The sequence below is a fragment of the Somniosus microcephalus genome, chromosome 17 (genome assembly GCF_052327205.1).
Source record: "Somniosus microcephalus isolate GS21.2 chromosome 17, FLI_Smic_1.0, whole genome shotgun sequence".
Lineage (NCBI taxonomy): Eukaryota > Metazoa > Chordata > Chondrichthyes > Squaliformes > Somniosidae > Somniosus > Somniosus microcephalus.
The window spans coordinates 27,519,318-27,543,315 of NC_141003.1; the positions used below are offsets into that span (position 1 = coordinate 27,519,318).

The 23,998-nt window shown below is 43.2% G+C and overlaps 1 protein-coding gene across 11 annotated transcripts in view; it reads right to left on the bottom strand.

Moving 5' to 3' along the window:
- LOC147105595 (caldesmon-like) overlaps positions 1 to 23,998 on the bottom strand; it is a 256,048-nt gene that overhangs the window by 8,502 nt on the left and 223,548 nt on the right. For 9 of the 11 annotated variants that reach the window (XM_086010134.1, XM_086010131.1, XM_086010124.1 and 6 more), the window contains 6 exons: positions 23,803 to 23,846; positions 23,623 to 23,704; positions 19,855 to 19,998; positions 17,580 to 17,675; positions 7,185 to 7,274; positions 2,616 to 2,676 (listed from right to left, as the gene is read on the bottom strand). In XM_086010134.1, the coding sequence (XP_085866260.1) occupies positions 2,616 to 2,676; positions 7,185 to 7,274; positions 17,580 to 17,675; positions 19,855 to 19,998; positions 23,623 to 23,704; positions 23,803 to 23,846 (517 nt within the window). Of the gene's footprint in view, positions 1 to 2,615; positions 2,677 to 7,184; positions 7,275 to 9,405; positions 9,521 to 17,579; positions 17,676 to 19,854; positions 19,999 to 23,622; positions 23,705 to 23,802; positions 23,847 to 23,998 lie in introns of those variants that run through there. The other 2 variants (XR_015081519.1, XM_086010133.1) reach the window with 2 other exon arrangements.

The following is a 23,998-nucleotide window of genomic DNA, read 5'->3' on the forward strand; positions in this document are numbered from 1 at the left end:
ATCTTCGTACCAGCCATTAGGGTGGTTAGTCCTATGGCGGGAGGGTTTTACAGGCTCCCACAACCCATACGAGGGGGGGGGGGGGCACCCACACCCACGGACGCAAGTATCCCGCTGGATGTCAACCCAGAATTTAGAGCTGGAGCTCCGACTCCACTTGCCGGGACTGTCTGGAGCGGGGTTCGAAACCCTACGCCTTCTGGCCCAGCGGCGGGGATGCTACCGCTATGCCAAAGGCCCACTCTGAATTTATGGGTAAGTTATTTATTATATGTTTGTTGAATTTTAATATATTTGTTTTAAATGTCATGGAGGGTGATACAGAAACATTTTGGGGTGGGGGGGAGAAAGTGACTGGACTGAACCAATCAGAAACAACACTATAGAAACAGGTTTGGGCTTTCCATTGGTCCCTGGCTACATGTTTCTGGGATTTGATTCGTTCTTAGTCTGATTATATGAAGAGATAGGTTGAAGGGATAATTGTAACTGAGGGTCTGCCTGATCAAAGTTCTGGGATGTGATTGGTTGAAATCTCATAGGTCAAAGGGACTTCTATAACATTACAGCTGCACATTCACACAGGCACAAAGCTTTAATACAGAATGATGGCTAGGTCAGGCACTGCCCTAAAAAAACTTGAAAACAAAATCTGCCTCTGGAAGATGATGAGAAATTAGGGCTGATTTTACTGACCCTTGCCCCCCTGAGGAACACCCATTTCCCCAGGCACAAAGGTTAGGAAAAAGGGGTAGAGTTCCATTGTGCCAGGTTTCCACCCCTTATATAATCACCCCGGGATTTCCAGGGATTACTTGGAAGGTTGGAGCACCTCCATAATTTCGATGCAAATGAGGCATGGGACATCCCCAACCTTCCACCTGAATTACCTGGAGGAACACTGGCTGGGTCCCCCAGCGCAGGGATCTAGGTAAAACACTGCGCTATGGCCTACCCCTATAGCCCCTGTTGACTGGAGAGTTTGCGGGAGGCCGGGGGGTAGGCTTAAGACAGGAAGATCAGTAACATTTCCTAGTTTTAGCCTCCACATCCCAGATCTCCATCAGTAGTCAGAAGGCCTCGATCATAAAGGCCTGATCCACAGTTGCAGGCCTGAAAAGCCTGCAGGTGCATTTACATCTCCTGCTCCTTCTCTGAGCCACAGCTCCTGCTAGGGAATGGGTCTGTGCTAGAAGTGTACGCCGAGCATGCTAATGGCCCAAGACAGGAAATTCCAGCACCCTTAGGCCTGGACAGTAGCAGGGCACCTTAGTTCTACTGCTCCTCTCCAGCACTAGAGCGGGGAGGAAGAGCAGAAAAATCTACTTTGAGGAAGAGCGCAATAAAGTAAACTTGACTGAGATGGGTAGATGTGATAGCCAAAAGGCAAAATACTGCGGATGCTGGAAATCTGAAATAAAAGCAGAAAATGCTGGAAATACTCAGCAGGTCAGGCAGCAGCTGTGGAGAGAGAAACAAGAGTTTTCGTTAACACTGTTTATCTCTCCACAGATGTTGCCTGACCTGCTGAGTATTTCCAGCATTTTCCGTTTAGATGTGAGAGCCAGTCAGTTTTGACGGTCATGCCTGAATCTGGATTAAAAAATCAAGTGCTAAGCATAAATCAATGTTAAAAATCCTTGACTCTGTGCTTGCTTAAAAACTGTTCATCTCTAGCATCTTCCAGTTCTGATGAAAGGTCGTTGACCTGAAAAGTTAACTCTTGTTTCTCTCTCTACAGAGTCTGCCCGATCTGCTGAGTGTTTCCAGCATTTTCTGTTTTTTATTAAAAATCTGTGGGCCGACCACAGCCTACAGTGACTTAGTTTCAGTAGAGTGAAACTCAAATCTACGTGAAAATTGTTAGCCTCACGGTTTGCTTTTGAACAGATCTCACAACGTGCCTTCCTCTACGTCCTTGTTATTGAAACTCTAATCGTCCCTGTCCAATTATCATGTGTCGGGCAAGTTGTTAACATTGCTCAGCGTGTGCAATAATCAGGAATAATACCCAGCTGTTGTGAGATATAATGATCTGACTCCCGTTTCCCCTTGGTTTCCTTTGTAAGGTATTTTTAAATCCCAGAGCAGTTAATGGGTGATTAATGGTCAATTCTGACAGGCTCCTCGGTTTAACAGCACACAGGCCCACGTGTGATGCAACAAGCATGGTTCAGATTCCTATGTCTATTTAAATTTAGACAATACAATGCAAAGCTGACATTTTAACATTTTAAAACATTCCCGGAGAGGAATAAACACTTGATTTATCACCTTTTCTGTAAATATAGCAATTTGTAATTGAACAGGAACACAAAGCTGAACTGACACATGGCCAGCCATTTGTCACAGTGACATTTCTTTATTTGCCCTTTGAAGGGTGAGTGTACAGTTTGCTCTTAACGCAGTTGCTTTCTTCGTTTTATGATTTTACAGCCTTTCTGCTGACGTATGTTAAACATTATTGAAGACGCAATAAAAAAATCTAATGTTCAGCTGCTAGCAATCATTAGTAATAGCTGTCAGCGTAGCCTGAAATAGTGCCGTGAACAACTCCACAAGTACCTGGCTGTAATGTTAATTTTCCATTTGAAATGCTTATGAAAGTCACTTACCATTAGTGTAACCACGGTGATCCCCTGCTGAGTCTGACTTGTACTTACTTCCAGCTGTAATCTAGGTGTAACAAAGGACAACGGTCATCATTTTTCTAGTGCTAAAATTATATCATTTTGAGCCCAACTCCTCCTCCCAGGCAGTACTCCCTTTTTGTTAAAGAATTCAATTATTTTCTCTTCAGTTTGCCTACCAATCTTCTGCACCACATCTACAGATGAATCGCGCCCCAGTACTGATTTTAAGAAGTTCCATGCATCTGTACCAAAAGTTGACCAACAGCTTCAAAATATTGACACAACCCCAAAAGGCTGACAACCCAAGAAAGGGACATGTATAAGCAACCAGAAAGTAGGAAGGATTCCTTTGCTTGTGTTGGAAAGGAGAAAGAAAAAACACAAGTACATGAGAGCTTGAAGGGGGAATGTGAACCTGAAGGCACAAAACCGGAGTGTATTTTATGGGAGGCTGGGGACACGCTCCCCTGGAAAATATGGAATTTGTATATTAAAAATGATGCATTCTGGTCCATTTTAAGCACTTTTGTACTTAATCTCAAAAAAAGGAAAAATGTGTGGAACTCTCAACAGACCATCACTTACCCAAAAGTTACCTCAGTTTGTCACTCTCCTATATCCAAGCCTCACTGCTCAATTCACAAAGGCACTCTTAACTAATCTCCGGACCTAGTTCACAGAGCCACAGCAACCCATCCAACTTCCCACCCTTTCAGGGAGACATTGAGGTAGATTTTCCTCATCAGCACCAGGGCACAAGAGCTTGGCCGGGTGGAAGCCCTTATTGCAAATTTGGGCATAAGCTGCTCACAATTTTCCATCTATTGCTTTTATTTGATTATTATGAGCAGCTTGTGCCCAACTTTGCAAGGTTTGAAGGGGTCAGGAGGTGGAGCATTCATTGACGACTAGCCTATCTTTGCCTTGCTCTTGTAGTCACAGTGTTGATCTGGCTGGTCCAGTTAAGTCTCTGGTCAATGGTGACTCCCAAGATATTGATGGTGGGAAACTTGGTGATGGTGGTGTTGTTAAAAGATAAGTGGAGGTGCCTAAGCATTTTTTTGTTAAAGAGGGTCTGCGCTTATGTGTACAAATGTTACCCACCACCTATCAGCCCAGGTCCTAATGTAGGCCGACATGGGCGGCTTCATTATCGGAGGAGTTATGAATGGAGTTAAACACTGGGGAATCATCAGTGAACTGCCCCAGTCCTATCCTTATGACAAATGGAAGGTCTTTGATAAACCAGCTGAAGATGTCCGGGCCAGGGACACTGTGCTGAGGAACTCCTTCACAGATGTTCTGAGGCTGTGATACAACCACACCACCTTCCTGTGTGTCAGGCATGACTAACTACTGGAGGTTTTTGCTATGGCTCCTTAGTGCCGTATTCGATCGAATGCTGCCTTAATGTCGAGAACAGTTACTCTCATCTTTCCTTTGGTATTCAGTATCAGTGAGTGGTTAATGGTGAGAAGGTGCCGCTTGGTGTTACTACTGATTACTTCTACCATCACTTTGCTGATAATTGGGAGGAGGCCGATAGGGCAGTAGTTGGCTGGGTTAGATTTGTGCTGTTTATTTGTGGACAGGACATATCTGAGCAATTTTTCACATTGTCAGGTCGATGCCATTGCCACAGTTGCACTGGAACAACTTGGAGAGAGGCGTGGCTAGTTTTGGTGCCATGTCTTCAGCTCCTTCTTATTGGCACATGGAGTTAAACCAAATGGCTGGACTCTATTACGGTGGGGACCGCGAGGTGAGGCAGAGTAGGACTATCCTCTCGGCACTGTCTGCTGAAGACACTTGCGAACACTTGAGCCTCGTGTCTTGCACTGAGGATGGGGACGAGTCCCCAGATATTAGTGAAGAAAACTTTGCAGAGTTGACTGGGCTTAATTTGTTACCCGAGTCTTGTCCTAATACAATTGTTGGTCATTGCCGTTAGATCTGTTATATTTTTCTTATTATTATTGTTTCACAACTTTCTTTACAATAATGGCTTTCTAGACAATTACAGAAGACTTTGATATTCCTTCTTAAAACAGTTGGGTTTTTAATGACAATTTAGTAGCTTTAATGATCATTTTTCCTGGTGCTAATCCACAAATTACCATGGTGGGATTTGAACTCATAACCACTGAGACGCCAGTCCATACAATAGCCACTACATTACCACCCCGAAACACTTCTCCTGTCTTTCCGCCCAAAGCATCGCTCCCAACTTCCTGCCCCTTCGTTCTCAAAGCTCTGCTCCCAGCTTCTGCCTCCTTCTCTTGCCCCTTCATTATCATCTATTGCCCCCCTCCCTCTATTGCCAAACATTTCCCTCCACCTTCATTTCCCTCTTTCCTGTATTGCCATGCATTCACCTCCCTCTTCATTGCCCTTTCCCCTTTCCTCTCAGGTTCATTTTCCCCATTCCCTCGCTCTGTCATTTCTACCAATTTTTTGTAATCACCACCAAACACTCCCGTCGTACATCAATGCATTCTACTCTCCCCATCCATTCCACCCCATCACCCCCCCCCCACCCCCCGGAAGAACATAAGAACATAGAACATTAGGAGCAGGAGCAGGAGTAGGCCATATGGGCCCCCCTTGAAGATTCACCAGGCTGATACCTGGGATGGCAGGAATGACATATGAGGCGAGATTGGGTCGATTGGGATTATACTCGCTGGAGTTTAGAAGAATGAGAGGGGATCTCATCGAAACTTATAAAATTCTAACAGGACTAGACAGACTAGATGCAGGAAGGATGTTCCCGATGGTCGGGGAGTCCAGAACCAGGGGTCATAGTCTAAGGATAAGGGGTAGGCCATTTAGGACAGAGATGAGGAGGAATTTCTTCACCCAGAGAGTGGTGAACCTGTGGAATTCTCTACCACACAAGGCAGTGGAGGCCAATTCATTAAATATATTCAAGAAGGAGTTGGATATATTTCTTAAGGCTAAAGGGATCAAGGGATATGGAGAGAAGGCAGGAACAGGGTACTGAACTTGGATGATCAGCCATAATCTCATTGAATGGCGGAGCAGGCTCAAGCGGCCGAATGGCCTACTCCTGCTCCTATCTTCTATGTTTCTATGTTTGCATCTGCTCTGCCATTCAATAAGATGATGGCCGATCTTCGATCCGAACTCCACTTGGCTGCATTTTTCCATGCATTTTTCCCCTTCCATGCCAACTATTTTGTCCCTTCCCTTTGCAAATCATTTCTTCTCACCTTTCCTCACCAACCATTCCCCCCTTCCCCCCTTGTCATCAACTCTGCCTACTCTCCTGTCCAACTACATCCTCCTCCTCGCCCCTTGCTGCCATTTCCTCATCTCCTTGCCAATCAAACCTCCTTACCGTCCTGACCATTCCCCACCCCCACTGATATTTGAGTTCAGTGGCTAACACTTCTCCTATCAACACACTCCTAATGCTAATTGCCGAGATTCCTCCCTGTGCATACTGTCCTAGGGAACTCCTGTTCTCACAATGATTCCTACCTATGATAGTAATTGGGCCATTTGTGCTGGGAATACACTCACAGGAGAAGTGGGGCCCATCCAGTGTGTAAACCACAGCACATTGTTGGAGCAGCAAGCCAGCAACCAACTGGGTGGGGGGCAGAAGTGGGCCCAATTGTGTTGATTTGTGCCACTGACTGGTCCCCCAAAACTGCAAAACGCTGATGGTTGGCATGTAGGAACATGGTGTGTGGTGTAGTTACACAGCATGGTAGAGCATCAATATTCAGCACACACAATGGTGGATACTCATTCACATTATTCTGCTGACTCCCTGATCTCACCAAGGCTCTGGGCAGAGCCCAGACACAGTTCTCCAGCGGAGAGGGAGAACTGCAGAGAAAGTCATCCCCAGGCTGCACTTGTACACCTTGCGCTAGCTGGATCAGAGCTCCGCTGGCAGGGAGAGGACTACATTCTTGGCCAGAGTCGAGATATGGCCTTTGAAAACTGGGTAGAAAATAGAGGGGATTCAACTATTTGAAAAATTCACGTGACGGTCTTGAAACGTTCTCTTTGTTCTACAATACATTGTACTTCGTGTAATGGCAGTTCAGTGGGTGTATACAATGTATTTGCATGATTTGGCTGATTGCAAAGTAGCAACACTCACCAATACAGAGTAGCCAAATTCAAGGGACAGGCAAAGCTGAGATTTCAATTCAGCTTCTCTGAATGAGAGTCTGGTGATCTAGAACTAATAGCAACTCTAGTGTTAGAAATGGAAATTTTAACTTTTGAAGATCCATTAGGATACCAATCTCTCTCTTGCTCTTTACTCTTTGGTACCCGGTCTCTCTCATTAGTCTTAGCACATAATACCAATTTAACTTTTTTCTTGATAAGTTACAGGAATAGCATCAACAGTTCCAGCATAATATTTGGATATCAACTAATAACATTTAAATAGCTCCCTGGTGGACATTTTTGTTTTGTACAGTCATCCCGGGGATGTAACAGTTTCCATCTAAATATAATGTCAAAATGTGTATGAATATAGATACAGGTCTCCTATCCAATGATGACCTTAGACGGGGTGGCAGATTTTCCATTGGGAGAATCAGTTTTATTCTCCCATAGGTTGCGCTTGCTTGATACATCTCCCGGCTTCACATCCTGCAATTAGAAATGTGAAAAATTGTCAGGGGTTTTTTAAAAGAAAATTGCTGATCAATTACACAGGAACCGGAACACTGTGCGCTTTTTCAGTACTTGGTGATGGTGACAAGCATTAAACTTATACTACCATTTTGCATTTAGTGTGCATGTGGAGCAAGAGGAGGGAAAACAAAGCACAGTGCACTTCTTTTAACCGGGCATCGCCTGTGTGTTTGATTTTGAGAGCAGTACTGTATATTTATTAAAAAGCAATAATTTGATCATTTACATACTGTATTTAAACTATCATCCATCAACATATCGTGGTAACAATGATATCTAATGGGAAACTTACACAGATGACAGCGTCTCTCGAAAAATCATTTTCTGCAGTTCTTCATGAACTTATCAGGCATATACATAAAGAGGAGGGCATATGAAGTGTGTTGCAGTATCAAAAAACAGTTTATTCCCCACAATGCTGTTTCATATTTATTATTACAACAGTACAGTTCGGAGAGCTTAAAACTTAACGTTGCAGATCAGCTGCCCTTTATGTTTAAATCAGTGGCAATAAAAATCAGGCGAACTCTGGAATTGGCGGCCAATCTGCAATGCTAGTCTTACACCCGGGCAGAAAGTTGGAAATCTAGCCCAACGTTTCTTTAAGTAAAATGTAGTAATGGATAAAAGAACAGTCTGCAGATTAGGATTTGTTGCACTGGAAAATTATACAAATAAGAGAAACGGCCTTTACCAGAAGCAGCATCAAGAAATAGAAGTTAATAGGGAGGGGTACAGAACTTTTAGAAAGATATATACAAACTCACGAGAGGAGCGGACTGCACATGTGGTTGTATTGGACATGACAGGGTTCTTCTCATTGATTTAGTATATAGCATAGAAGGAACATTGGAGTTCATTGGGTCCTATGTGTATTGCTGACAGTTTGATTAACAAATATACATTACCACAGTTACAATGTTTTGTTTTCACACGCTATCAGGTTAGCAATTAAATGAATGTATGATACGATTTACAGTGCAATAAAGCACCAAAGTAGGCATTTACTGCCAAACCCCCAAAACGGCAGCTCACAGCACGGTTACATTTGGGAGCCGTTTACCAATCACTTCATGCTTAAGAATTTCAAAAAGAAAAATAGGTGCATTGTGGGATTCCTGTGCTATTGATTAAAAGGAAATCGCTTTATAAAAAATAATTCAGAGAATTGGGTGGGATAATAGATTAGCAACGTTGTTCTTTCACCTCAGGGACCTTGGATTAAATTTAGCTTAGGCTGACATGATGAGAGCAATCTATAAAAGATGTTTTGGACCTGCTGTCATTTGAAAATTTCTTGGCCCCATTTGAAGTTTGTTTTTCTTCCCCCTCTAGGATTCACTTTCAGCACAGAACCTTTCCCACGCAAACAGGCAGGCTTCAGTTTTCAGGCCTCTGGCGTTACCGGTTTTGAGCCAGGCACTTGAAATCCAGCCCGAGATGACTCACGCCCCTCGGTGGTGTGGCGTGTTTGGTGAATCCTGCTGACACAGCAGGACTGACATAAACGTTTGACATGGAGACATTACTGTTCCGCTTGTAATCCCATAGAGTAAAGAGCCACTCACCTTTGATGTTCTTTAGCAAGGGAGAGATGGGACAGATCATTAAATTATAGATTTGCTTATTTCTCTTTTGTTGTAAAAGGGAAATGTTGGCCAATATCCAATTATACAAGTGTATTTTGCATTCTACTGAATATTGCATTTTAATTAGGAGTAATGTACTTTCCCCAATTTATAGATTCAAAATGTAATTTTCTGCCATCAAATGATTTGAAGGGAGCCATTGTTCAATGATGGCACAGCTACTAGTGCATTTCACATCAGGCCGATGTATACAACTGATACAGAGGACTTTTAACCTTCGTTCTGGCACCACAATCGCTATGGGGGGATTATTGTGGCTACACGGGAGAGGGAGGAGTCAGCATTATCAGCATCTCATTCAGTTATTTTGAAGTAATAATGTTTCTGTGTATGGATCTGATTTGGATGCATTTGTTTGGCAAAAATAAAAATCAGACATTGTACTACTCAATATAATTGTGGCTAGATAAACTATAAAACAATCAATGCAGGTTTACCTGATCATTCACAAGAATCCCTGACCACCAGGAAGTAGAAGAAAGAAAGAAGAAGAAGCTATGCCAACCAGATAGAAATGAACGAAGGCATGAAGAAAGGAAGTGGAGGAATCAACTGGGCGAGAGAACAGGAGAGGTATATGGTTACTAACTTCACACAAGCTGTTCGCGCTTTATATAAGTGTAACACAGTTGGAAATAACTGCAGAGATTTGTAAGGTAGATACATTTGAATCACAAGTTTCAAACTATGAAATTGGCCACTGGTAAGCATAAACCTTTAAGCTCATTGCAGTCTCCAATTCAAATTCTTTGGGGGGGTGTGATGCCTCCCTCTTGTGGAGAATTCAGTAACTACCTCTGGAACATACATTACGCTGACAGTAGTTTTAATGTTTGCTGTTTCATTATTCATTACAGTTGCAAACCCATGCAAACAAAACACGCAGAGTTTAAAAAAAAAATACATTGCCCCCCTTTTGGAGGTCTCACATCATGCCTCCCCCTCGAGATGAACAGGCGAGTTCAGCTCAGCTCTCGACAGTCTATGGGTGCCTTTGACTGGACAATAATGGATGGACTTCTGCAAGGCAGAACGAATCCTACCAGATTTTTATCGCCCTTCCCTCTCCAAGGTGGAGTTTCACAGCCACCAACTAAAAACTGGCAAAACAGAACCAATTAGAGCAGGTGAGTTAGAATCTCAGTTGATGCTAGGATTCAAACTCCTGATCCCCTGGTCTTAGTCTGAGATGCTGTGTTCTTCACAGCTAAGTATCTCCACCAGCTATAAGAAAATGTGACACACAGTGTAGGTAAATCCTCATGTATGTAATTTATTACTAAACTTCAATTTGACCCCTTAATGGGCCAATACCAGTATACCCAGCCCTGCCGTATGCAAGACTGGTTGTTTGGGACTTTGGTTTCCCCCCCCCCCCAATGTAACCTATGTGTGTACGCTGCATATATTTATTATTCCCTTGGACTGAGACACTGCACAAAATTAACTGGTGTGTAAAGGTCTTCACCATGACCCACTAATTAATGTCAGCAGGCTGCAGTTTTCAACAGAGACTACCCACTGACATGACAGAGCACAGGTCATTCCCTGCGCAAAAGAATTGAAGCAATTGTCCTTTTCATCATTAAAATTGAGGTCAAAAGTATGATGAATATATTGACTGTAATCTTCGGAAATGTAAAGGTAAGCTAAAGAGTCCTGATAGTGCAATAACATCTTCAACTTCCATCAAGCATTAGGGAGCACGCTCAGAGGTTTCTGTTAGCTATGATCAGTAGGGCATTACTGCATCCCTCAACTGTCATCAGTATTTCCATTATTGTGGCTGATGCCTCCGCCGCTTTCCTCCCTTCCCCTAGCACACCGGGCAAAATTTCCCCAAAGGTTCCCCCCGCCCTAGCCCTGAACTCTGATCTTTCTCTAGTTTCTCTCCTATCTCCCATCATGCTCTCGCCAAGCTCATCCTGTCCATGAGGCCCAGCTCCTCCTCCCTAGATCTTATTCCCACCAGACTGCTGACGACCCAACTTCCCTTCCTGGCCCCTATGTTAGCTGATGTTGTTAATGGTTCCCTCTCCTCAGGTACAGTCCCCCTTCCCTTCAAATCTGCCGTCAGCACCCCCTCCTCAAAAAACAAACCCTTGACCCCTCTCTCCTTGCAAACTACCGCCCCATCTCCAACCACCCTTTCCTCTCCAAAGTGCTTGAATGTGTTACCATCTCTCACATCTGTGTCCATCTTTCCCTCAATTCCATGTTTGAATCTCTTCAATCAGTTTTCCACCCCCGCCACAGTACTGAAACGGCCCTTATCAAAGTCACAAATTACAGCCTGTGTGACTGTGACTGTGGTAAACTATCCCTCCTCATCCTTCTTGACCTGTCTGTAGCCTTTGACACAGTTGACCACACCAGCCTCCTCTAACGTCTCTCCTCTGTCGTCCAGCTGGGTGGGACTTCCCTCGCCTGGTTCCATTCTCATCTATCTAATCATAACCAGAGAATCACCTGCAATGGTTTATTTTCCTGCTCCCACACCGCTACCTCTGGAGTCCCCCAATGATCTATCCTTGGCCTCCTCCTCGCTCTCATCTACATACTGCCCCTTGACGACATCGTATAAAAACACGTCAGGTTCCACATGTACGCTGACGACACTCAGCTCTACCTCACCAACCCCTCTCTCAAGCCCTCTACTGTCTCCGATTTGTTGCACTGCTTGTCTGGATAAGTAGAAATTTCCTCCAACTAAATATTGGGAAGACCAAAGGCATTGTGTTCGGTCCTCGCCACAAACTCCATGCCCTAGCCATTGATCCCTCTCCCTGGCAATTGTTTGAGCTTGAACAGACTGCTCACAACATTGGTGTCATATATGACACTGAGTTGAGCGACCGACCACATATCCGCTTCATCACCAAGATTGCCTACTTCCACCTCCGTAACATCATACCACTCCGCTCCTGCCTCAGCTCATCTGCTGCTGAAACCTTCATGCATGCCTTTGTTACCTCTAGACTTGACTAGTCCAATGCACTCCTGGCTGGCCGCCCATCTTCCACCCTAAAGCTCATCCAAAACTGCTGTCCGTATCCTAACTTGCACCAAGTCCCATTCACCCATTTCCTCTGTTCTCGCTGACCTACATTGGCTCCCGGTCCCCAAATGCCTCGATTTTAAAATTCTCATCCTCATGCTCAAATTCCTCCATGGCCTCGCCCCTCCCCATCTCCTTCACCTCCAACAGCCCTACAACTCTCCGGGAACTCTGTGTTCCTCCAACTCTGGCCTGTGGTCCATTCCACACTTCCTTCACTGTTGTTGTTGCATATAGATTTGATAAATACGCAGTACAACATCACAACTGAAATCAATGACGATACTTTATTATTCAATTCTTTCAATTGAAGAAGTGGAAAGTTTAAGTGATACAATTTTGACTATTGTTAACCTGCCACGCAAAGCCGAGAACCTCTCTTGATTGTTACGTTAGCTATGTTCTAAAACTGACATTTCTTCAATTGAAAACAAATAACTAAGGCTCAGATCTGAGGATATATGTGTATGTATCAAAATATAGTATACATAGAATATAATGACCCCTGTTCAATCTATAGAAAAATAAATCAAAATAATGTTGTTTTGCACACTGCTGGTTACCTCTGGTATAATCCCATTGAATTACACTATGTAGAAAGAAATGTAATGTGGATGTAATGTTACATTTTCAACAACCATTGGTATGAATAAAGTTGTAATTTTATCACAGAAGTGCTTGGTATTAATCACCATGTTGTGGCAAGACAGTGAATAAGTTAACAATCTCTCACAGACCAATTTCATCAGAACTTGTCGCTGTCCTAGAGACTCGCCTGTTACACAGAGACATCCGTATTCGGAGTTTATAAGAGGCCTCAGCACAGTATGGGGTAACTTTCATGAGTTGGCACACCCTCCGCAGAGCTTTGCATGGCAGGAGTGCATGCTGGGAAACATGCCGAGGTCAGTGAGACTGAATCGCAGTCCGCACAATTCTGAGTACACGAATCAGGAATTTAATAGATGGAAATGCTTGTGGACAGTGAGTTGGGCGCACTGACTACCATACCTAACTTCCCATAGGAACAAGAGTAGGCCATTCAGCCCCTCGAGCTTGTTCCGCTATTCAAAAAGATCATGGCTGATCTGTATCTTAACTCCATTTACTCAGTGCGCCCAATTCACAGTCCACAAGATTTTCCATCCATTAAATATCTGATTCATCCTTTGGCATAAAGTCAGTCCCTTAGACAAACCCAAAATGACAGCAAAGCATTTCTGACTCCTCTTTCCCCACCACAACTGTACATGTGCCATTTGACATGGTGCCTGCGATATCAGCTATACCCTTCAATCAGTTAACGACTCTGCATTTGTAACATGGGCCAAATGCGAGCTCCCAAACGGAAGTGTCGTAGCAATGTTCTTTGTTTTACAGCTTTGCCACATCCATTCTATATACATAAATATCATCCTTGTTACTGTCACTAACAGATAGTGAATGACTTTAGGCTGAGATGAAAAGACAACCAAACGCCACATGAATGGTATCGAGCAGCCCACAAGTATAGACTTACTTTTTAAAAGTTGCTGGTTAACTGATTAATGAATAGTTTGTTCCTTAAACAAAAATGCTAACGGATATGAATAAGAAATATGGAGAGCAATTCTTGTGATGGACATCAAAGACTATGAAGTATTTTACTCAAACTCCTTCATCTTAAACACTGAAAGAACCACTTCTGCTTTGATCTGCCTACTTGCCCATGAAAGATACATTTACGACTTAGACTACTGGGCTTTCAGTAATATACAGTCAAAGCCTTGTTAACACAAACCCGTGGGACTGACAAAATAGTTCTTATCATCAAATGTTTAAATTGTTAACAACTGAGATCAGGGCCCCGTGAATTCTGTGGCAGTTCAAGGTCAATTTCTGTAGCACCCCAACTAAATTTTACATAGGATCAGGAGTAGGCCATTCAGCCCCTCATGCCTGCTCTGCCATTCAATTAGATCATGGCTGATCTTAGCTCCATCTACCCGCCTTGGTTCCGTAACCCTTAATACCCTTGCCTAATGAAAATCTATTAATCTCAGTTTTTAAATTTTCAACTCACCCCTAGCCTCAATAGCTTTCACCTTGCCAGGAGAGACAGCTACATATGAGATAGCAGCTAAGTATTAAGTAGTAGGTAACCAATACCTGCCATGGCCCCAATTTTAACTCCAGATGGATTCCCTACTCAGGCCAGAGTTAAAATTACAGTCGGGTCTCAATGATGTCATCGGGCCACAACATGCATATGTAAAGAAGGACCCTGTTGGCTCCGGGCGCGTGCCCTTGCTGCCTGCTCAGGAGTTAAAATTGCAGATGCTGCGATCATGGCGGCTTTCGGACAGGTAAAAGCCAGGGCGATTTTAACTGCCCACCCGCCAGGTTTCTCCTGAGGTAGTAGGGTTAAAGTCGCCCACCTTCTGAATCAGAATGGTGTCATCTAACATCAATCATTTAAATCCCATTGATTTCCAACTCATTAATCCCCATGCCTTTCACATTTTACACATTTACCTGCTAAATTGGAGCCAGTGCTTCTGCACATTCACATAATTAAGGAGTTGAAATCAATGGGTTTACATAATCCCATGCACCTCACACCTTGCACACTGTGACTACTGCTGAATTGCACAATATGCGCTATGTATTGACATTAAGGAGCTTCGTACAAGTGGAGATTAAAGGATTGTTGCCACCTGACGTCCTTGAGAGTCACACCAGGCAGTAATACTGGAACACTAGGTGTTGGTATTGGTACCCTGGTATTAATATACCAGGTACACTGAGTATTGATGTACCAACTGGTAGTATTGGTGCACCAGGTATTGGAATACCATAAATTGGTACACAACATATGGGCTGGATTTACCAGCCCTGAGGAGGCGGGACTGCTGGCAAAATAGGAAAAATTGGGAGCGGGTCCCAACCCCGCTCCCAACCATCTTCCCGGGAGGCGGGTTCTCGACTCGCGCAGGGACCCATCTCCTCGAGGCGGGAAGGGGTTTAGAGCCAATTAACTGCCTGTTAACAGGTGATTAACAGGCAGTTTTGAGGTTTATCCCCATTTTACCCCTACAAATGCAGGCTTCCCGATGGCTGCGAACCTTGCCAGGGTCAGCGAGGCGAGCAGTGGGTCTGCGGGGGGTGAGAGGGGTCGAAATGTAAGCTGTAGAGGTGAGTGATGGATGCAATTGTGGAGAGGTAAGTATGAGAGGTGAGTATAAAGTGTTGGAAAAAGTTTCCTTACTTTTGTTTCTTTCTGCAGGCTTCAACCCTTGGGGATCCAATGGTGCCTCATCTCAATGGCAGAGAAGACAGAATGGCTGCTGCATTCTCAGATGCAGCAGCCATCTGCTTTCTGCCGAGGAGAGAGGTATTGGTGAGCCTTCTGTGCAAGGGCTCACCTTAGAACAGAGATTGTCAGTGTTTAACAGCTTCTCAAAGCTGTCAAACGCTGACAATTCATCTGTCAAAAAATTTGCGACAGATGAAATGTCATACGCTGACGTCCTCTGTCACCGGCTTTTCCTTAATTGGCCGGTAAGCCCGCAGGAATCAAGGGAAAATAGCGTGGGTTGGTCAGACGTCGTTGGGGGCGAGACTGAAACCCGAAAACCAGCAGCCCCGCCTCCAACGCGCCCCCATTGACAAAATCCAGCCCATTGATATTGGTACACCAGGTGTTGGTATTGGATGTTGGTATAGATGCATGAGGTGTTGGGTACTGGTACACCAGGTACTGATACTGCTATGCTCAGTATTGGTACTGATACATGAGGTACTGATAGACCAGATATTAGTACTGATGCACCAGGTGTTGGCACTGTTACAATAGGTAATGGTACTGATACATGAGATATCGGTACATTAGTTATTAGCATTGATGTATCCAGTGTTGGCACTGTTCATTATGGAGGCACTAGCAGGATTAGAGAAATGTGTTTTCATTTCAATTCCTTCCCCCATATAAGTTAATTTTCTTGTGTTTCTCTTAACTTCCTCTGCTATTTCCTGGCCAATGGTTGGTGTTGCTACCCTGCTGTTTTCTTTTTGGTTTTTCTTGTTGAGGTCTTCGACACACAATATTTTAAATAAAAACAGCCACTGTTTCTGAGTTAAAACTGTCAACTGGCGACAGTTTCAGAAACCTGACTGGGACGGTGAAAAGCCGTCGAGAGAGTTGGGCATTATTCTGAGCTATTGAATTATTAATAATGTTGTCAAATTTGCTAATGCCTTTGTTAATTGAATTCTAATTACTTTTCCCTTGGGTCTGTTATGTCCTTGATATAGTATCAAAAACCCTGCATTGTATCGGTAGGTACAGTACATGTTGTTTGTAGCACCGTTACTGAGAATTATACAAAAAGTGCAAAGTGATGAGCGGGATGTTAAAGAAAGGGTTTTTAGACAAGTTTTTAAAAATTTAAGATGAAAGCTATAAACAATGTGTACCATATCAGAGGTACTGATATGTGCCATTGAATTCGGGAGGCTAATGTACACACAAAAATGTCATGGTGGGTTTCGACCTTGGTTGCTAGCGATCTTGGTTGCTATAAGGCAATACTTTAGAATGTAGCAAAGTATCCTTGTATATTCCAATCAAAACAATGCTGGAAAGATGAAAATGAAACTTTCAGCAAAGTCCAAGTTAATTTTCATTCCTGAAGCACGGTGTCAATAGAATAGTATAGATGCATTTAAGGGGAGGTTAGACAAGCATATGAGGGAGAAGGGAATAGAGGATTATGCTGATAGATTTAGATGAGGAAAGACGGGAGGAGGTTCGAGTGGAGCATAAACGCCGGCATGGACTGGTTGGGCGGAATGGCCTGTTACCGTGCCGTATATCCTATGTAATCATGGAGGAATACACAGTAATATCCTGCCAATTAAGCAACAGAAAACATGGACACTGTTGTCTCACAAATATTGCATCTTTCAATTTGGAGATTTTGTTTTAAATCCATCTAAGTGTTTTGGAAAAACATGTATCACTGGTGAGTCTCTTAGAAACTTGCATTCCATGCTGTAGAAGGTCATTTCTTTTTATTTCTTGTGCTAATGTGGACAGACTGAAATGAAAGCCAAGCACAAGAAATTGGATTTTTGTTTTTTTTGCTATTTCAATGAGACATTGCAGCTCATTCGGTACTGATGTTGAGAGTTAAAAATATTTCCCTTTTTGTTCTCGCCCTCCCTTCCCCCAAATTAACCATTTCATGCTATCTTCCTCAGTTAATGAGGGCGGAATCGTGTACCCATGTACATGTGCAAACATGTTGTCAATGCTCACCCTTGGCAGATGGACTTAGCAGAATTTGTATTCAAAGTATGACTCCCCCAGCCAGTCTTCTCCCCTACCCGCTCAACGTGGCTGAGACTGGGAATAACTGGCCCTCTGGGAGAAACCCAGGCGCAAAGTTCAGCACAGGCCACGTTTGCAAGTTGGGCCTCCTAGTTCAACGCGGAATGCTCTAGAATCGTAGCCGCCAGGTTGCCCTGAGATGAGAAGTTTTTTGAAAAGCAGTGAAGAGGTGGGCAACTTACTGAGGGTTTAGACGCAGGTGATTTGTTTGTTTCAGGAGTTTTGGTGAGCCACTGGTTGATGCGACCGGCAACGCCAACTTTCAGGCCTGCTACCTCCTACAAGGATAGCCAGAAACAGAATCTTGTGAAGCATTTTGTGATTGCATGCAAGTTTCAATAGGATTTAAAAGCTGGTCACCACAACGTACAGGACAGTGGAAGATTTACTTAGCTCGTTTCCTGAAATATTCTCTGCCCGTTATGAATCAGAACAAGTTAAGACTATAACTTAGATCTGATAAATTTCTTCTTCAAATACTCAAATTAATGCACAAACCTAGTACACTGCACATCACCTAAAAGAGGGTCTGTTGTCAAGAATTTCTTGTTTCCAATAATAAAAACTTGTGCATAAAAAAATCCAAGATTACAACGAACATGAGATCTGCTTCAACATTTTATAGTGAAATTGTTTTGGGGTAGTTCCAAAAGTGTGATACGCCTGTTCCTTTGACGCACTCCCAGAATATAATTAGTGCAAGGATTCAGTTCTTAATGTCGCTACCATCATGGATACTCCTGAACTACCTATTGGTTTTACACAAAATAATCCTGGACCACAAGCTAGGTACTCCTGACAATGCATCTTGAAAGTGTTTAATGTTTTACACCAAGATGTTCTGAGCATAGTGCACATAACTCTGGCAGTTGTGGGTGAAAAGCCTACTCAGTCGGTATTCCCAGCTATTTAATTATCAGTTCATAATAGCTGCAGCAATTGTTTTAGTTTCAGGAACTCCGCTTGCTGTGGATCTTTTGGCACAAGGGTAGCGCGTCTGAATCCAGATCAGAAGGCTGCCTGTTCGAATCACGTCGGGGGTCACAGCATTTTCAGGGCGGCTCAGGGTCCTACCGACTGGTTTTATATCGGGACATTGTATTTGAGATGGGCTATTCAGTGTTTATGGTAACTGGCAAAAGAACCAGAGGCCAACTGAGAAAACAAATTTTTACACAGCGAGCTGTTGCGATCTGGAATGCGCTGCCTGAAAGGGCGGTAGAAGCAGATTCAATAGTAATTTTCAAAAAGGAATTGGATAAATACTTGAAAAGGAAAAATTTGCAGGGCTATGGGGAAAGAGCAGGGGAATGAGACTGAATGGCCTCCTTCTGTGCGGTATCATTCTATGATCCATAATAATGGTGTTTTTTCTTATGTCACTAATGTTTATTTTTTGAAAGTGCAAGTTCCGCTTGCTGTCTGTTATATTCTTTATTAATACCAAGAGGGAATCTTAAAATGTTGGATATTAAAAGGACCAGAAATCAGTTTTGATATCTGTAAACAATTTAGCTTTCCATCCCAAACTCTGTTTCCTCTTACTAAACCTGCTGGGGTAGAATTTCCGTGGGGATACGCTCGATCACCTGCCACCATTTGTCTGTCATGTCAAAGGTTCCTGATGAGAAATTTCACAGGTTTAAAAATACATTGCGGCACGATTAACAAGGTGCTTACTAAGTGTGCAAGTACCAGCTCTGATATCATAAAAGAGTTTTAAATATTGTGATCAACAGTTTAGGGATAAACCCTGGGGATTACAGGCAACTTTGAACTAATGTAATTCTTCATTTTTTAGGTTGTGGTGGAGGCAGTTTTTGGACTCTCTCCGTTTCACAGGATTGGGCAAATGTCTTTTTTCATCAATTAATACGAGAGAGAAACAACCTACATAATCCCCAGTACATTTATGAAGAATGATGCTGTGGCATTAAGCACGTTTTCATTGTTTAACTCTTTAACCCAGAGATGTTTGTAATACAAAAAAGCTCTGCAGTCTGTTGGTATTTGTATGGCACTGCTCAGTCTGTACCAGTTTGGGACCAATACTGTCATTATCTTCACAGAATGAAGACTGTAGAATCAATCTTTAAATTATTGACCCATTATCAATTATAAAGCAGTAGACGCTTTATTCAACAACTAAGCAAATTTCAATTAAATTGGTTTTCTTAAAGAGAAAACTGAAGAAAATTTGACAAGCCTCATGGAAATACAAGCACACTCTCCACAGATACAGGACTGACAGTGTCAAAAAGTATCCATGGGATAAAGAGTTAAAAACACAAGACACATACATCAAGAACAAAAACAGCTGTGCAGTAAATCTGTGAGCAGTTTCATGCTAGTGTCAGCACATTGATTTGACACGGTTTGTGTCATGCTGTTGTCCTACCTACATTCTATTTCAGTACGATCTGATTTGGGCAGGAAGATCCCAAAGAGATACCTTACCTTGTTCGGTGTACCCTTATTAGTTGGTGAAGCAGAACTATAGACATCACCAGTTTCCCACATGCTCTTTATGTTCCGCACTCCCTCAGCTGTCAATGGGAGATCTGTAGCGGACGGCTTGCCTCCTTTAGCAGCTTTGGCACCCTAAATGTAGACAGTAGTGATTTCTCATAAAACAGCTGAGTAGGTAAATGTACAAGTAGCAATGCCAAAATAGATTGCAATGACCAGAACATTATCATGAACAGCTTCTGAATTGATAAAATATTCGATAATGTATTTAGAATTTCCCTGCAATCCATTTGAAATAAATCCTTGGTGGCAGTTCAGGAACAATGACTAAATGAGGTTATTACACGACTGTGCACTAAGCTCCACTGATGATGATGCCAGAGATCAAGCTGTGGGCTGTAGCCTAATCTCGGGGTTTAGGTGATGTGGATGAACCACTAAAACTGCACTTTTCATCAGTTAAAATATAATTTAAACCCCTGGATTTTATTATGTTAACAGCCGTGCAACTAGCTCCATGGTATTTATTGACAATATATGATTTTACAGCGTTCTTTTCTAGGTTGTCAAGGGTGCAGTCAGTAAATTATTTTGACAGTCACTATCCAAGATTCAGTTACTATGATCATTTAACAGGAAAATAAATAGTGACATTTGCATGACACAAACCGTGTCAAATCAATTTGCACCAATTTCCTGTTATTTGATATATTCTGGGAAGATAGGGACTTCAGATTTTGTTGATGTCACTAACAGTCTTAACAAATCTGGGAGTATTGCTGAATCTTAGCCCCCAAAAATGGGTGGGTTGGGGTTGGGTGAGATGTTAAAGCTTTAAAAATCTCAAACCCAACCCCAATTCAATGCTCCCAGGTGGCGGGTTGGCCATATTTCAATGAGGCTGGCAGCCTCTGATTTAACCTGCTTTGCAGGTTTAACCCTGCCCCGATGGGTTTCCCAGGCCTCGGGAAACCCGGCAGCTGAAGGGAGGTGAGGAGAGCTTCGGGGAGAAGGTAAGTGCTTCCCCAGCTCCCCCCCACCTTCTGATTAGATGCCCCTCTCCCCGTGGGTCAGGGATTGGACAACCCCCACCATGGTCGCACCCACCTCCCGGGTCAGGGATCAGACCCTGATGCTCCCACTAGCAGCAGCAGGTGACTTACCTGCAGCTGCAGCCTCCTCCGGAGTGCTCCCCGGCCGACTAGAAGCCAAACCGGTCAATCAGACTGACTTCCGGCCGGGGAACCCGTCAAAGCAAAAGTACGCACACTGTGGAGTCAAAAACTCCAAAGCTTGCGGGGAAAACCTGAACTTATGGGTTTCTCGACAGAACCTCCGTCTACGCAGCCCGCCACTGTCAAGATTCAGCCCATCGTGCCAATACTCTACAGTGAAACAGAGATTGCACAATGGGTGTCAGGAAGTTACAGCGTGCTGCACGATCATGTTGGATTCATTTTTTGTAATTCACCACTATCTTCATATATCTAGACCTGACTCTGATTTTGAACCCTAAAATGTGCTGTTAATCTAATCTTTTTGGAGGAGAATGCCCCTGACGTGTGAAGCAACTTTGACAACATAGAAAAGAACTTTGCAAAATTACGTATTGACAATGGATACCATGGAGTGAGTTGCAAAGTTGTGATGTAATCGAATGAAGGAGTTTAATGGTATTTTAACCAATAGGAAATGCAGCTTTATGAGTAGATGCACGTCACCTAAACCCCGAGATTAGGTTACAACCTTTAGCTTGGTCTCCGACATTATCTGTACAATCAGGAAAATGCCAGTGTCTTATTAACTTTGTGCACAAGTATGTATTATCCTCATGTGTGACATCATTCACGAGGTATTACCACAGATACATAGTGTTGCAATCCATTGGAGGGTAATGTGTTTAGGGCGCAAGTGTATGGTTATGGGTTGTCGTTATTCATGTCAAAGAACTCCCCCAGGCAGGGGGGAAAGTAAAGTCAGGGAGTAAAAAGTAGAATTGGCAGAGCAAGCCAGCAGAGATAGAACAGAGAGAAAGGGAGAGTGAGCCAGAATAGAGAAACGGCAGACAGGATTAGATAGTGAGCCAGATAAGAGAGAATTAGAGAGGATCAAGACAGCGAGAATAGGACAGTGAGCCAAAATAGAGATAATGGGAGAGGATCAGGACAGAATGAGGTTAGGCAAGTGACTGAGGCTACCTCAGAAGAACATAATATGCCAGTCAGCACAGCGTTAGGTCCTATGCATTATAATTCTAACACAGTAATAGTACTGGGTAAGGGCTTATGCAACAACAATAACTTGCATTTATATAGCGATTTTAACGTAGTAAAATGTCCCAAGGCACTTCACAGGAACATTATCAAACAAAATTTGACACCGAGCCAAAAGTTTGGTCAAAGAGGTAGGTTTTAAGGAGGAGAGAGCAGTAGAGAGGTGGAGAGATTTAGGGAGGGAATTCCAGAGCTTACGGGCGAGGCAGCTGAAGGCGCAGTCATCAATGGTGGAGCGCTGAAAATCAGGGATGTGATTTTTGGCTCAAGTTTACGGAGGGTGCAAGATGGGAGGGCAACCAGGTGAGCATCGGATTAGTCGAGTCTAGAGGTAACAGGGTATGGATGAGGGTTTCAGCAACAGATGAGCTGAGGCAGGGTGGTGTTACGGAGGTAAAAGTATTAACATTACAGGGCGAGGGATTATGCATTAACCTTTTAACACTAACAGTACAGGCATTTCAGACTCATTATTTATTGTTAAAAAAACAATGGGCTGTATTTTGCGACCCCTACGGGTGCGTACGAGATGTGTATGTGCCCGTAGGGGCCGCGCAAGTGCCGGGTTTAGACATGCGAAGCGCATGTGCTAAAATCCGGAACTTGTGATCTGTCAATACAGATCCTCCGCATCCCCGGGAAAAGGGCCTCCGCGGATGGAGCGTTGCGCTATTTGCCCAACTTCCGCCCGCTGAATGCCGGTGAAATTCTTACACCTGGTAAAAGCCGGCATAAGGCCTGCTTTTACCAGCATAAGAGTTTTAAAAAACAGAAAAATAAAATGTTATCACTCGTTTATACAATAAAAACCCTGTCCAATAAGGTAAGTTTATTTTTAGCCCCATTAAAACATATAAAAAACATTGTTTTTAAATTACATTTTTGTTTAAAATATTTAATTAAATGGCATTTTAATTCATTTTAAATATGTAATTAAAAAAAAAATTATTTCATGTGTTTGTGTATTTTTTAAGTCATCCCCATTCATCCTTATGGGAGTTCCGTACGTACGGAACGCCTTTAAGTATGAATGGGGATTCCCTTCTTCCATTGGTTGGGCTGGCCCACGTGGTCCCAGGGGCGCTTGCGAGCCGCGTGCGCCCCTGGGATACGTGGACCTCTGCCCGCACGTACCCGGAGAGGCCCAGTAGCGCGAGTCTCCATACCTCCCGGGCCACCAGGTAAATGTGTAGATTTTTTACAGGTCGGAGGCCTCCGCCCGTGGGAAGCCTCCGATCGCAAATGTTGGCCCAACATATTTGGTATAAATTTAAATAATTTGAATACCATACCAGGGTTTGAATGCCTAACACTATTTCAAGCATTGTACTTTAAAGTCTTTATTGTCTTAAAGAAAAACTTGAGATATTTTCCTGGGCATTTAAATGTTTTAATGCAGAATTTAGCAACGCAGAATTTACGTACTGTAACTGGTTAAGAAAAAATTGAGAATATCATGCGGATAATTGTTCTGGAACCTCACCTCAATTGCACTGGTATACTGCTCCAATTTACTGTCAATCTTGGAGACACCCAATACTGGGCGTGCAGTCTTGGTGGTAGTGCTGTGAATACAATTGAATTTACAGGATTAATGGTCCTGATTAACAAGCAAGTACATAAAAAAAAAAATTGGCAAAAATGATGCTGTGAATGGTTTTACCTCTTTTTTGCTGATTTATTCAAAAAATCTGCCCTTTCACCGATCTGCAAATAAAATATGAAAAGAAAGGTTTGTAATTCAGGTGATGGCAAAGCTGAGCAGAGAAAATGGGAAATGATTTACGCACAAAAGCCACTGCATAATCGGAAGCAAGCTCACACCTGATCAGATTCAGTGAGAAAGCAAACAGAAACAT